The 16,469-nt window shown below is 35.2% G+C and overlaps 1 protein-coding gene across 5 annotated transcripts in view; it reads left to right on the top strand.

The window, feature by feature from the left end:
• TNFRSF19 (TNF receptor superfamily member 19) overlaps window positions 1-14,995 on the top strand; it is a 56,936-nt gene extending 41,941 nt beyond the window's left edge. For 4 of the 5 annotated variants that reach the window (XM_053971387.1, XM_053971386.1, XM_053971388.1 and 1 more), the window contains 5 exons: window positions 5,383-5,547; window positions 6,810-6,935; window positions 7,749-7,851; window positions 9,899-10,299; window positions 12,744-14,995. In XM_053971387.1, the coding sequence (XP_053827362.1) occupies window positions 5,383-5,547; window positions 6,810-6,935; window positions 7,749-7,851; window positions 9,899-10,292 (788 nt within the window). In that variant the 3' untranslated portion in view covers window positions 10,293-10,299; window positions 12,744-14,995. The remainder of the gene's footprint in view (window positions 1-5,382; window positions 5,548-6,809; window positions 6,936-7,748; window positions 7,852-9,898; window positions 10,300-12,743) is intronic. The other variant, XR_008435895.1, reaches the window with a different exon arrangement.
• Window positions 14,996-16,469: the final 1,474 nt, after the last annotated feature.

Consider the following 16,469-nt stretch of genomic DNA (forward strand, 5'->3'; position numbering starts at 1 on the left):
AAAAGAAGTTACATTTTCAAGAAAATAGGGGTTGCCCACCCTCAACTATCAGCAATGTAAAGCTGGCTTCTAGAAGCAAAAGTCAGAAAGGAAATTGTTGACACCACCACAGTCATTAACAGCAACACAGACTTGGTGCCATCAGATCACGCTGGGTGTTTCCAGTTTGTGGAGGAGATCTCTGTCTTTTCTCATTAATAACCAGTTATGTTGGGCGGTAGAATGTGTAGTTCAGTGGTGACAGAATTTCATCCCACTTCCTCTGATTTTTTTTTTTTCCTTACTCTTGGGTGTTTTCAGGTTATATGAGGGTAGCAGTGGTCTGAGCTGTTACTCTCATGGGCTTTTATATTCACATGACTAGACAATTCTTGAAGTTGGAAGTTTTGAGTATGAAACAATGTTACTTTTGTGCCTGTACAGTGGCTCAATTTAGATCACCATGGTAATACCAAGATTTCACATCTCTGAATTGCTAAAGAAAAATGTGTAGCAGAGGTTGACTATGCCTTACAGACATTGTGGTGTGTATCCAGTACTGTGGAGTTCATATATATTTTAAATTCACATACACAGTGCAATTTTTCTACTATTTTAAACATAAAAGGCTGTCAGCAGCTGGAGTTCATGAAAATACACAGTGCAAGAGAAATGGTCTTGGAAATGAATAAATCGAATTTCAAAGATTTTAATTTATAAGCATATTTTTCAGGATTTCCAAACAATGGATAAATACTTGAATAGTCATTTTCTCCCCTAGGGCTCTTTGGTACATTTATTAAAAAAATAACAAAACCAGCAAAATAAAACAAACGAAAAGAAAAAAAATTATAGTCAGCACTTGGAGCACATTTGAAAAATGTGGTTTGACATGATGAACTTTTGGGTGTAGGCCGTGCATGCAAAAGGCTGTCTTTTTACAGATGTTGGGAGACTCTGTCCCCAGTGTTTACCACAGTCTCCAACAGTAATGTTTAATAAAGTTTCTCACCTCCTGCTTGAAAGATCAGGAGAAGGGAGCCAATCTGCTGCTTTGTAAAGACTCAAGGATATATTTGGGGAAACTTGCTTTCCATTTATGTTGATGCTCAGTAGTATATAAAACATACATATTTAATCTATATATACAGATCTTGTACATGTAGTATCTGAATTGTCTATATAATATATAAGGATATAGAATACATCCTTTTGCTTATTTGGGCTAGGTAAACATACTGCCTTACTGCCTTCTTACTTTTACATGAATATAAACATCTTTACTTCTTTACTTTTTTTTTTTTTTTTTTTTAATGAAGGAATTTCAAAGTGAGCCACATTGCCTTACATTGGCTTGCCTTTTCCATGGATCAAGGGCACACACACAGATAGCCACTGCAGTGCAGCTGACAGGCAGCAACTTGTTAAATTACATAACTTGAGGGTATGTCTGAGCCCTTAATTCTTGTCAAATTAAGGTTGATACCACTGAGTTGGGCCATCCAACGTAAAGGTCATGAGAAAACAGTTTTTGTAATAGGCAAATATTCTTTTCCCCTGTTGACTAGGAATACCCATATTCCAGGAATTAACAACATTTTAACCTTTGCATCTTACTTCCTATCCTGATACTAACAGATGACACTGTACAATGTTACCATGTTATTGCTTTAAAGTGCAGTTTGGATTAGCTTTGTTATTTTGAGTAAACTCTCTTTATGTTAGCATTGACTTGACACTTAGGAAAGAAACCCAAACATAATATTCTACCTTGTATTCTCCTCAGCTTTACTAGTTAGTGTATGTTTCCTGTATCCATGGAAGAAACATACAGTGTTGCAAGTTCAGTTTTCACATGGTTGATCTAGGACAGAAAGCTTTCTTTTAGGTTTGCTGATTCCAGTAGTGACTGTAATTAATCATGGCTCTGAAAAAAAAAAAAAAAAAAAAAAGAGAAAATAAACATGAAATCAGTGACAAAGGAAGTCTTTTTACATTTTGCCCTGTCTCTTGTTGTTTGGTATAATAGGCGGAAAATTCAGCTATTCTGTTTATTGGCAGAAATTTTAGTGATACAGCTGGGATTCATATGTTCCATATTAGCAGAGTTACTGCTGTTTAACTGTCTTGGATTCACAGAAACTTTATTCGCTTTTAAGGACCACACCTCTGCATATACTGCCATTATAATGTAATATTGGTAAATTAAGGGAAGAATCTGTATTTAGGTTTACTGCTCAAAATTATTCAGGAGACACTTCGGTATTTTGGGTAATTCTCCTTCAACATCAGCATATTTTCAGAATATGTTAGAACTAAGTCTTAAAAAAGGAAATCAATTTCTTGAATAAAATATGGATAATATGCACATGCTTTCCACAATCAGAAAACAGTGTACACCTCCTCCCTACTTTCTGAATGTATCTCATCCAGTTCACAAAGTGTTTAACCGCATTTTTAAATTTCATCATGTAATCATCTAATAGATGTAAGTACAAGTTTAAATTTAAAATGCAACTCCTTGCTTTACTGAAGTGGGACCATTAATTCTGTAAAAAGAGTTTATGAAAATGCATACATGTCTGAGTAACACTGAAAGCAGAGTTCAGCAATGCCCAACGGGCCACTTCTACAATAGCAATCTGCTTCTGAAATGCTGGTCTCTGCAGGGAAGATCACTATCATTATAATTAGAGGTAGACTACAATGGACTGCTTAGAGTAGCTATTCCAAAAAGTTCTTTGAAGGTGAAGATGAGTGGTAGGCATTCTCAGGAATAGAAAATTGCTTTCTGAAGTGAAAAAAAAAAAATCAACAAAATAAATCTTAAATAGCTAGGTGGCTAAAAAATGTTTCAGTTTTGCCATCCCTATTTAAAATTAAATCACTGTATTTCCAGTTTGAATATTGCTGATGGACATTAAAGAAATATATTATTTATATTTTCCTAGAATATGTAATATGTAACCATACTTGAAAATAGATGTATTTTGTAAGCAAATGAATAGAGACAAAAATATAGAAGCTTCATCTTCTGTGCTCTTTTTCTTTTTTGCCCTTCAAAATTGACAATTCTTTTTTCTGCAAATTATGAAGGCCTAAATGTTAAGAACTGTTTAGTGCTCTTATGTACATTAATACAAATAGATGTATTGATATGAAAAATATTTGAAGGTGTTCAGATCAGTTTTTTTATTGTCTGTTTTTTAAATACTTGTCCAGTCTGTCTTTAACCTTCTAAAGACTAGATCAGGCAGTTAACTAAAACTGAAAACCTGATACCAAAGCACAGTCTGATCTTCACACTAAAGGCAGCCCACCTTGCTATATAGACCAGATTTTATATATATTTACTGCTTCTCACAGATATCCTGGAACTTCATGCAGAAATTTCTTTGGTCTGCTAAAACTATAAACTTAAAACTACAGCTGCAAGAATCCTAGAAACTGAGTGACAAGTTTTTTTCTGTGGGAGATTGAGCTCCTGCCAAAAGCATTCAAGTTATGACAAAATAATTATGACACTTATTGCATTTTCTTTAAAAGTAACATTGGAGATTTGGAAAAGAGGCCATAGAACTTAGCTCTGACTGAGAAAGGAGCATGGCTTTGTCCTCTCTACACACTCCCTCCAAGGATTTGTACAAACTGATGAGGTTCCCCTGAGCCTTTTTGAGCTTGAGCCATCCCAGCTCTCTCAAACTTTGATCATAGGAGAGAGAATCTCCAGTTCCTCAGTAATTTTTGTGGCTTCTCTGTTGTACTTTCTCCAGTTGCTCCACTCTGTGCAATTTGGCAAGTTGAAAGCATGTAAAAAAGATCTGCTATGAATTTGCTCTTCAGATTTTGATGTGACAGTGGAACATAATAGTACAAATTGAAGGTAAATGGAAATATTTAAGCAGATGTAAATGCAGTAACACTTGTTTCTCTTAATGCTGAAATCAGGAAATGAACAACTAAACTTTCAATCTCTCCACCTTTTTATATTACCCTATTTACTAGCAACGACATGATACTATAAGCTGCAGAAACTGTTTTTATTTGATACATTTGGTGGGTTATTTCTTTAATTTTCTGGATTCATTATTTCAAAGAATAGAGTGTTTCCTTTGGCATGTGGTCTTTAAGTGGTCTAAAGTCTTAGAATTAAGTTAATTTTTCAAAATGCCTAGGTTTTGTCAATCCTATAGGTATTATAACAAAGCAATATGATATCACAACCCCTTTGTTTGATGTGTGTAGAGGAAATACCATAACTATTGCAGAAAATTATTCCTGAGTCATACAATTCCACCAGCTAGGTTAGGAAGTTCTCTCCTGCCATTATGAAATTGCAGTAATGATATTGAACAATTGTATTTATGTACAGTTTGATTAGAGGTTTTAATATACTCTGGCAGACATTTATCTCACAATTTAAACTTATGACTGCATGGACCATTTCTTAGGATATTATAGTCTTTAGGTTTTAACCAAATATCTTCTGGGATAAATAGGCACAGTAATTTATTTTTGAAAGTTAGTAAAATACGGTTTGTGGTTTCTTAAAATTTTGCTGCCATAGAAGTACTCTATGGTTATTTATTTTTTCTTACTGAATTTAGGAAGACTTCACAGTAGATTGAAATAGATGGGCTGTCAAAATTCATAGGTTGTTTAAAAATAATTTAATTTAAAAATACATAATTTAAGACAGTTTCAACGGTTGTAGTTAAAGTTTTGATCCTTTAAAAATATTTTTCGCTTTCCACTTAAAGGTAAAAACATTTGTAGCTGGAAACATTGCTTAAGTCTTCACTAATTTGGGTATAAAGTTAATCTGTTGAATGTTGACTAGAGGTATTATCTAGTATTAAAAAAAAATCAATGAAGAAAAAGAGTTTGCAGAGTTGAAATTCTGGGTTTGATCTTGGAAATGACCATGGTGTCATGACATATGCAACAAAGTAGGATGATAATTTTGACAGCATTTGAACTTCTGTGGGTGTCTCAGTACCCAGAAAGTTTCCTTATTAAGGGAAGTTCATGTATTTGTACCTCCCTCTAGTGGATCACTCTTTCAGCTCTGCACGAGGAAATGTTCTCCATATTAAATTCATGTGGCATTAAACATTCAAATGTCTTTGTTTTCATGGTGAGGATCTGATTCCATTCTCATGGACAGTCTGAATGTGTTTGTGTGCATCTCCGCTCATTATGGCACATTTTGCAATATGTCTTTTCTAAGATTCCTTTTCATACTGAAGGTGCCGATGATCATATCTATCTGTATGTGCAACTAATGTTTGTCTCTTTTTTTCCTGTGCTGCAAACCTCTTCTGTTTCCCAGACTTTCATTTACATGACTATTTTCTGGAAATGTCTGCAGTTTGCCTTAATTACTATTTAATTATATTTCAGGTACTACCAAGGTGAATCTTGTGAAGATTCCTTCAACTGCTTCCAGCCCTCGAGACACTGCTCTGGCAGCTGTTATCTGCAGTGCACTTGCAACAGTGCTCTTGGCTCTTCTCATCCTTTGTGTTATCTATTGCAAGAGGCAGTTCATGGAGAAGAAACCAAGTTGTGAGTTTCAAATTTTTACTGTTTCTTGGGGATCTTTATAAAGTGGTATTAGTTTGGCAGATCTCTCTGTAGGTAAAGAAATGAAATGGCTACATCTTTTAAGCAAGTTAAGCATGAGATGGTCAGTGTAGCACACGCAGCCCAGGACTCCATCCAAGTTTGCCAGCTCAGTGTAGAAGTTTCAGCTGCTATTGAGAAAATGCTGTTTAAATGCCCAGAAATACTCCAGTTGTATCAATCCCATGCCATACTCTGCTAGATGCTGCACAGATGCATTTGGACTATTCATGGTGGGACATTACAGAGTTGCAATGTCAATGTGGAAATACCAGTTTGGAAGATCAGTGCATCAAATGCTATTGTGAAATACAGATTAGGTCATCAAGATAATGAATATGGCCAGTGTAGATGAGAGATTTGTCATTAACAGTTTTGATTTTATGGGCACATTCAAGATGAATTAAATGCCTGAGACAGATTTGTAAATTTATTTTAAATCCTTAACAGCTCATCAATGTAATTTGTTTATAATAAATGTTTTTCTGCCTCTTAATTTAAATTAAGAAAGAAGAAAGTGAAAAGCACTCTAATTCCCATTTATCATTTTATAAAACTTTTATTAAAATATGTTTATAGCATCTAATGAACCCTGGATGCCAAACAAGAATACTATCTAGGATGAATTGACGTTACTGCTGCTCTCAGCACAAGCAGAAACTTACAGAAGTTTACAGAGGCATTGTAAGAATTGTTCCTAACCTAGAATTGCTTTACACATGAACTTTGAGAAATTCTGACACAGTGAATTCAGACTTCATTTAGTGAAGTGCAGTAACTTGTTTGCCTTGGCCTACAATTATAGAGATTAAAGGTAGTCTGCTGTTAATATAAAGCTCTTTAAGATAATATAAACAAAATCCCAGTGGCTGAAAGCTGACTCTGGAAAATTTCAGATGGGAATCACTGAGAATCATTAAACACTGCAGAAATGTAACAGTGAATAAGATATACTCTCAAATCATCAAAATGAGAGCAGATGTCCTCCTAGAAGAGGCTGTAATTGAACCAGCTGTTCTAGGCTTTGTTACAAAATCTGTGGTTTACATTATTGGAAGCCACATGGTCACTGTGGATCTTTCAACTGGAAAATGTATGGACATACTTTATAGCATGACAATAACACATTTTGTAAAGAAAGAGAGCTCTGAGCAGGAAAAAGGGTAACACTTACTGACATCAATTTTTATTCACTTTGTTCAAAGGGTCTCTGAGATCACAAGACATTCACTACAATGGCTCTGAATTATCATGTTTTGATAGACCACGGCTAAGTGAATATGACCACAGAACATGTTGCCAGTGCCAAAGAAGTGCATCACAGACATGTGGTATGTTATGTCTACTGAAAGGTGACTTTATTTTATCTAACACTTGAGTTGTGACAATTCAACTGCAGAGCTAACACTGTCAAACTAACCTTTGTCCTAGGCTAATTTCTTAATAAGCAGAAAGGATTTTTAAGCAGCTATTTGGGGCTTTTTGTTTCTTCCTGTATTCATTTCAGTGACTTCACTTGAAAAAGAAATTAAAATGTCTATCTCATTTATTTCGGATAAAAATAGCACTGCAGATGGCTTTGAGACGTAAATGAGTGTGAAGGATTTACCAGAGAATATCTAAGAATGTGGTATGAATGCTAAAGGACATTAACAACCTGGACAATTCAAATCATTGCCATTTTGTGAAGTCATATCAGAACAAATGCAGTTATGACATTAAGAAATAATAAGAAGAAGAAATAATAAGGCTATAAGAAATAATAATAATAATTAAGAAATACACATAGTTTAACACAAAAGCACAGGCTTCAATATCATCCTGATAGCTTTACTCAGAATGCTTCCACTTATGTGTATTCAACTGAGAAGAAAATTAATTTTAAAAATAGGTACTCATGACTGGCTTCTATGTTGCTACTATAGGAAGGACTTGGCTTTTATTAATATTTCAACTTTAAAGGAATAACGATGTTTTTAAAAATGTTTTTACAGCAAGAAATCTCTTGCTGTAAAAGCATTTCCTCAATCCATGTATTTTAATGCAACTGGCAAAATAATACTCAAGTTTGAAAAAATCAGAGACTAAGTTTATCCAGAGCTTTGATAGTTTAAACACTATTAAAATTCATTTTCATTCCTTAGGACCAGTTCATTTGATTCCCTCATTGTGCTGTGATGAAACCTGTAGCATGGAGCACAGCAGTCACAGTTGTGCTTTCCACTCACAGACCACGCTCAATGAAAGGTAACTTAGTTTTACAAATGTGTATTAAACATGAAGTATTTTTTATGCAGTCAAATTAATATTTATACAGAGACAACAGCTGCTTGAAGTGGAATGAGAGATTTTGATGAGCTGTACCCATATCATCCCATGTTGTGCAAAAATAGGTTGATTGTGACAAAATTAAGTATTACCTAGTAAATACTGACTTGATCCATGGATTTCTCTGAAGAAGTGGCTTCTCTCACAAGCAGATAATGTTCCTTCTACTCTATGGTACCTTATAGGCTTTGGCCACGCCCTCTTCTGCTAATGGTTAGCAAGCTGCTGCATAAACCCATGAATCTGGGGGGATTGAGGTACAGTTCACAAGTGGCATGAAGATTTTATTTAAGGAACTCTTTAGGACTGCAAGTTTTGAAATATCTATTATTTCTGAGTTTCTAGCAGGTTTTAACTTTTATTTTCTCCCAATCATCTGAGTATAAGTATAGTAGTAGTTATTTTTACAGCAGGGCTATGAGCTAAATATATAAAATTTATAGTGTCCTTCAGAGTTTCCTGGTTACAGATTTTAATACAGGATGTATTTATTTCTTTTAGCTAGAATGATTTTCCATATAAGGTTTAAATTGGTCTTCAGCTGTTTGTTCTCACAGCCACATGTTACTAAAAATGTAGAGGCGGCTTCTTCATAAGTATTGTTTGTGCAAGGTGACTTAGCGACCTAAGTACAAATATCTACGTTTTCTATAACAACTTGTTTAAATACCAACAAGCTTGAGTCATCCTTGTATACCACGGAGGCTGACAAATTGAGAGTTGTGTACTTTTTGCAGAATCTTTTGGTTAAGGCTTTAAAAATAACTGTAATATCCATGCTATGTGGACATCAAAGATCCTGTGGTTCCTTCCAGTAGAAATGGAGCTTGTGCCAATTTCCTTTGCCAGAATAATGTATTTCCTTCAATTGTGGTGCAATGTCCTGACTTTTGGCCTCATCTCTGCAAATTCTTTGTGTGTATATCAAAGTTATTAAAGCATCACATTGTGGAAATGAGTAAGGCTTCTTAAAAATTGTTCTAGGCATGTTAATATGGGACAAGTTTTGTCACACTGCATATCAGACTTAATATAGCATTTGCAGTTTTAAAAATCTGTAGAAGGTTTTTGGAAGTAAAACATATTGGTATAACTTCCTGGTTTTGTTAATACTTATTTTGGTGTATATATAGTGAAAACCACTACTGGACTTTCAACAGTGTTTGGCACATGTCACTATTATGATGCACTTTAAATAAACTTGAGGCAGATAATACTGAGTTTCCACTTCTACTTTCTTCCATTTTCCATAAAATAAAAATAATGCTTGCTCTTCTTTAACATTATGTCCTTTACATGTAAAAGAGAATAGAAGAAAAACTTCGCATTTTGAAGGCTAGACAGAACAAACTGAAAAATCCAAAGTGAATACGTTATCAGGTTTAAAGCAAGCATGAAGTTTCAAGAAGCCTTGTTGCCTATTCCATTCTACCAGTCTGAAGCCATTTTTCTGAAGACTTCTTTTACTTCCATTAGATTTTTGTCTATCTACAGTTGGGGGAGGAAAAAAACCAAATCCCTCCCCCGGTGTTGAAGATGCTAGACTCTGCCCAACCATCTTTGTTGCTGCACTTTAAGCCTGTTACATCTTGTCTTAATACTCCCCTATCAATGCACTGAGAGAAAAAAAAATCCTTCTTCTTTGTGACAGTGTTTATATCTGAACGCTACTATAGTATTATTTGTTATATTTCTGACCATAAACAACCCCAACTGTAGTTCATGTTTTGTGGAATCCTGCATTCACTGTCCAAAGTAGTGTTCACCAGAGCTTTTGTCATTTCCAGCCAAGGAACAAACTGTATCCTTCTCAATAGAATTAGTTTGTACAGGATGTCTCTAGAGTATCAATATAACCCTGTTAAACCTTCTTGAGATACCCATAATTACAAATGATCAGTAATTCAAATACTGATAATATTTTCTGGAATGCTTTGTAAACCATGTGCTTTTTATCCTTTTGCAGAGCTTCTGATTCTGTTGGAGAAATTATTCCGGCTTTCCTTGGTTCTCTTTCACACTCTACTTGTGGAGACATTCCAGATGCTTGGCCTCTTATGCAAAACTCAGCTTGTTGTGACAGCATTTCTATCTGTGAATCATATTCAGAACTGGCTGGAGGATCTGCAAAATCCTGCAGCCCTGAGACTGAAAATGCAGCCGCTGTTGAATTGGATAATAACCAGGAACCAAGTGAAGTACTTATTTCAGCTAAGTCTTTTGATGGAAATGTTGCAAAGTCCTTTGAAATCTCCGAACATAGAACATGCACAGAAGTTTCATCACTTCAGAACTTGGTGACTGCTGAAGGCCAGCCAAAGACAAAGTGTAATGGAACAACAAATGACTCTACGGACTGATAAAGAGGTAAAAAACATAACTACAAAGGAATGAGAATAAGTGCTCCAGGCATGTACAGCTAGATAAATATAGAATTTCAAGAAGTTCTAGGCTTATATTTCTTCATAGGTTACACCTAGCTATTGCTGAAATAAATGAAACCTCTACAAGAGATCCAGCAGTTTCACATTTTTAGATCATTAGCTACATTTGAAAGGTGTAATTATGTAAACTGTGGTGTTGAAATATTACTCAGAATACAGGAGTAAGTCTGTACATCAGTCAGCTTTTATCAAGGATAATTAATTTTAATTTTTTTCATTAAATTTCAAGAGAAAAATTCAGTTTAATAGCCTTGTGACCAAATCATCGTGTGAGGCTAGCCTTTGTTTATGAGTGAGAACTGAGGAATTGGCTTTGCTTATTGCAAATAAAGCATAAAAGACGTACAAGTGTTCATCTAAAAATATTTACAAAGCCTTTCTGTAGAGTCATTGCAGTAGTACTAGAAACACAAGAGAATCTCAAATGCTTTATAATGCCATTTATATTCCCATGTCATCAGATAAAACATAAGTTAGTCTATAAAATGCAACTTTATCTATAAAAGCTCAGAGAAAATGCAGGTCTGAGGTCAAAATGCAAAGAGGTGATAAACAATTGTCTCAACTATGTAACAATGGAATGTTACAAAAAGTCATACTGCTGCTGCTTCATCATTATATCTTTTTGAATATTAGCTGTGCTCCATATTTTTAAAATGGAATTTTCTACTTTTGGAAGTAATCTAGAGCCTCAAGTAACTAATCTGTGAAAGGATCCCAAATTATGGCCTGTGTTCTGATGGCAAGTGGTACTCCAGGCCTATGCAGGCTGTGGCTGGAAAGGTGAAACAGTCTACTGTGCATGAACTCAGAGGCAGGAACACAAGAAGTTGCCATAATATTAATAATCACCAAACTTAATTAAGAAAATTATGCTATCTGTAATTATGAAAATTTTGGGCCATCTGCAGAAGTAAACCTGCATTCCTTTGATCCTCTTCCATTTGGTTTGCATTAACACTTTTGTCTTATTCCTAAATATGAAGTAGAAAGTAGTTAGTATTTAGTAAAAACCACACATATTCTGAAAGCATGCAAGAGCAGAAGTTTCTTTGTAAATCCGGCCTTAATTGTTTAGGTGACATTGTCAAGAGGAGGAAAGGGAAGGGAACTGACTGTTAAATCAAGAATTGTTTTGCCATTGACTTCAATGGAACTTGTCACCCTGAAAATCTGCTGTGTCGCTGACAACATCAGCCTTATCCAGGTGGCACATATTTCTCTCAACGTATTATTTACAGCATAAAGTTTTGTCTGTAACAATGCTGGGCACTACCTGCCCATGTGTCAGATAGCAGCACTGACAGTTTTATTTTTGTGTGTTCCCAATATCATTTGGTGACAGTTGTATTCTGTTGCTGTGTGTAGGAGGGGACAGTGACATGGATATGACTTCAGATCTCAACACTGATAGTTCCCAGCAGTTCTTGATGTTTTAAGGGAATGCATTTCCATATTAACAAGATTTTAAAAATCAGAAATTTGTGGGTGTTTTCCCACCATGCATCAACTTCAGAGGTACACAATTAATATTATTTAAGAGTTTACTTAGATCAAAAGAACCACAGGATTTCAAAATATGACTACAAAAATTAGCTTTTATTTCACTATACTTGTTACAGTAAATGAACTGTAAATTTTCTTATTGATTCCTATGTATGGAGACATTCCTATGGAGACAGCTTTTCCAGCATCTCAAAATCCTGTATGCTTTGATAGTTTTCTGCTGTCCTCTATTACTACTGAGATTTGTGTATAGTTTTGAATAATCAAGGTCTTCAGCAGGGTTAAGTTTTTCTTTTTTTTTTTTCTTTTTTTTTTTTCTATAATAGACCCTACTGATTCATTTTGTACAATTTCTCCCCATTCAGGCTCTACAGTGTGTCATTATGTGTGCATTTTTGGCAGAGAAATTTCAGTAGTGTTCATGGGACAGGACCAGGACTAGACTTACTTGAGATGTATTTTCAGGATGAACACCGGCCAGCTTTACAACTCCAAGACAATTATTTCATATCAGTCTATAGCATTTTTTCCCATCTGCTCTTCATCTTTCCTGTCTTTTTGAAATATTTTGAGGCAAGGATGGTCTTTGTACTGCCTGAGGATGCATTACAGTCTTGCATAGGTCAATGTTTTATTGTTATATTTCAAAATAATAACATAAAATCAGAATATAGCATATTTTATATATGTACATATAAGTCTAAGCTTTTTACTGTGGGTTTTAATGCAGGTTTAATCTTCAGGTGAATTTTACAGCAGGCAGTAAGTATACCTCTACTCTTTTAGTGTTTAGTCAAATACAGGAGTGCATACAGGTTTTTTATGAATTTATGTAACCACTCTTCTGTCATTTTGTTTTAGGGACTGGAGCTGTTTCTCTCAGCAGTAAAGCTGAATGCTTCCCTTATACTCCCCTGCTGATTCTCAAACATAGTCTAGTCTTCAGCGTTGCGTGGTTTCCAATCCATCTGGAAAAAAATGGCATCATTTCACACCTGAGCAGTTGTGTCTGAGCTGTAACAGCTGTGAAGTTAAACTTCAAGAAGCATCCTGTGAGGACCCTGAAAGTGCATTTATGACCTTTTCAATCTCTATTTCTATTTCCTCAGAGTCTCAAAACATCTAATGGAGTGAGCTTAATAGTATATGTAAATACAGCAAGAAATAAAAATATTTCAATGTGTTTAGGGGGGGGGTCTCAAATATGGCTACAGGTCAGAAAATGTGGGACAACATGGTGCCAGTTACTCTGCCTGCAGACTTGTGCATGCATTAGGATTATTTTTCTGCTGGTTCTAATTTTAAATAGTATTCCTGCTATTGAAGGACGTAAAAAATCCATTTATGTTTATAAAAGGATCACCTATTAATAAAATGAAGCTTTTATTATGTATTACATTATAGTCAATAAGCTAGTTTGGGGAGTTAGAGAATAAGCATGTTACAGTATGTGTGGTTGAAGTCCCCTCCATCTAATTATTACATTTTTGGGAGGTGGCATAGTTCTGTTAAGTGTAGCAGGAGATTAGCTTTAAATTAGATTTAGTTTAATGAAGGTCAGACATATAGATAAGGACATTTAATTAGTGGTCTCAGTATTGGAATACAACAATTCTTGTTTTAGGATATAATTTTGAATGTTGAAATAATTGTAATCAACTGTCAAATCAAAATGTCAGACTATAGCAGGTGTGCCATGAAAGTATTTATACAGTGAGACTGTTACCAATATTTTTTATTAATGCATTATTTTTAAGGGTCAAGCTCTGTGGTGAACTAATTCATTCATTTAGGAGTCACTTTCAATCAAAACCCTCTGTCCTTCTTACTGTAGTACTGCGTCAATTCAGATTTTCCACACAAAACATAAGAAGTGGTTTGCTTTATCACATCCCTTAATATCATTTTTCTCAGCCATTTTCATCCCTAAAATAGTTTCTGCTTCTGTTGATAATGCCAGTAACCTCCACTGATTCATGACATTCAAGAGGCTCACACTTGTCTGTGGTGAACTCTAGCAATTATTCCTTAAAGTACCCAATGTGCCTTGACTAAAGCAAAGCAGTCAGCAAAACAGATGCCAACAAATTGGCAATAAGTATTACTCATCTTTCCACACATGGTTTGTGTGGCAATGGAAATGTTGAGGCAGTATTCAGAATCCATTGTGGAAAAAGACTTTTGCTTTGAAGCACACAGAAGAAGGCTGGACCTGCACAAAAATAGCTAAAAACAGTACAGGCAGCCATGGCAGAGAGATGCTCCAGTTGTTCACCAGTGAGATTGTTCATTTGTGCAAAAGCCATGAATAACACTTCCCAAATTCAAACCAAATTGAACAAGTTACCCAAGTGATTTTTTTGCTGTTGTTGGGTTTGGTGTTTTAAGTAGTAGATACCACCTGTTGGTCACTGATAGAATAATAAGCAGTTATACAGTACAATTACTCAGATAAATACTTTCACATATATATTTAAACATGAGTAGTTTTGAATAATTTCTTTGTATACTTTCATACATTTAAGAAGTTACAAAACATTATTTTTCACTACAAGTGCATGAAGAGATGTGTGCTTCTTTGTATATACTTTGTAAATAGAAAAAAAAAAATCCAATGTGCATTTCAGTATATAGCAAAATATTTCCAGAACATATGGAGATTTAACTTTTCACTAATAACAGTTCTTGAAAAAGCAATGTTCAAAAATTTTGCCAACATCTGCCATGGTGTGTTTTCCCATTGGAATTTAAACTTTGTATAATTGTTTTTATCCAGCAATCCTAGAGAAAGATTTTTTTTTTTATGAGTGAAAGCTTGATAGCAAATTGGGAGGAAAAAATGGAATGTTTTTTTAGATATATGTGTATATTTTGTATATACTTTTTTCCTTAATTTAACCAAACTGGTCTTTTGTATATTGCCTGTGGCAAGCAATATTGTATGTGCCAATAGAAAACATCCACTATCACTGCATTTAGACTGCCCACATGTCATGTCTAGGGACTTACAGTGCTGTTTTAAATACTCCTTTAACAAATGTAAATTAAAACCTTGTATAAATTGTTTTGTAATACTTTTTCTACTTGTGAATAAAACGTTACGTGAAACAGTCTTGGTTTGTTGACCTCAAATTAATAATAGCTTTCTGTACAAATTTAGTGATGAATTCTTCTAATTCTTTTAGAATTCCATAATGGGGTAATTATATTAAGGTTCTGGTAGAATTTGGTGCATCTTTATCTTGAGATGTTTGCAGTAACATCAGTCTTCAAGCAGGAGGACCCTGAAGAAGCAGTAAATTAACATCAATGCTTCAAATCATAGTGCTTCAAAACTGTTTAAAAATTCTGCTTCTCAAGAAAGGTGGCAAAAAAAGAGGTGGGGAAAAAAGTCAGATTGCTGTCTTTACAATGTCTTAGAGAACAGAACTAGGTTGTTTCAGACAAGACAAATAAGCAAATAATGAGAGGAGCTGTATTTTTGAAGCAGGATTGGAGTCGTGGCCCCAATTTAAATGATTAAGAAAGGAATGGCAGAAGACTGAGAAGAAAGAGTGATTTGATAATTGCATAAAATTGGTTCTTATGAGAAAGCCATAAGCAGTAACTGGAAACTGAATCCAGGTAGGGATTTCAGATAACATAAAGCCAGGACGCTTGTGCTGGAGTGTGTGATTTTTGGGGGGAAATTTGGGGGAGACTCAAAAGCTGCTCTGTCCCTGTCTCTGGTTTAGTTGAGCGAATTTCACATTGGTTCTTCTTGGTGTAATGCTGTTATTTCTACATTCTTTGAAGTACATAATTCAGAGCTTAACTGGGGATCTCCTGCCCAGAATAGCAAGGTCTCATTACCCCTGTATCCAGGTGCTGCACTCCTGAGCAGTCTGCTACTTGTTTTCTGCTCTGACTGCCACATGCCCAGCCCACCTGAGTGTCCTTGGAGTTCACCTGGAGGTGTGCAAGTCTGCACGGCAGCACATGGCATGTTTGGGAGGTCACTTTGTGCCAAGACAGGGATCTTCATGACTCTCAGCACTGCCAGGATTGCAATGGAGTGCCCTGACAAAATTTTTTAAAAATATAATCAATAAACAGGAATTGAAAAACAGATATTTACTCTATCTGGAAACAAAGTACAACTGAGAGCACATGACATACATGACCAAAATATTTGCATAGATGTTTGTTCATATCAATTAGTATATAAATGTCACTAACATATAAATGTCATTAACAAGGCTGCAATTTTCCATCTAAGCTTTCCAGAAGGTCTACAAAAAAACCCTGCCACCCCAAAATCATTTCCCTGCGTGCATTCCTATTCAGTACAACAGTATTTCCTGCCTTTTCTACAAGGTAGACCAAGCCCCTAATCCAGTCCTCCTCATCCTACCAGGAGTTTGAGATCACATGGCTTTTCCCTTTGTTGTGGGCTCTTTGAGGGCCTTTGGTTTGCATTCCTATGAAGTCCCTCCAAGCAACAACCTCCATGCATTAAATTAATCCTCTCCCTGTCTTTGGTGATGGAGGTTTAGATCACTACCTGCAGCACATTCCAGCACAGACACTGCAGCTTTGTTTTGCCCT

This window comes from Vidua macroura, chromosome 2 (genome assembly GCF_024509145.1).
Source record: "Vidua macroura isolate BioBank_ID:100142 chromosome 2, ASM2450914v1, whole genome shotgun sequence".
NCBI lineage: Eukaryota > Metazoa > Chordata > Aves > Passeriformes > Viduidae > Vidua > Vidua macroura.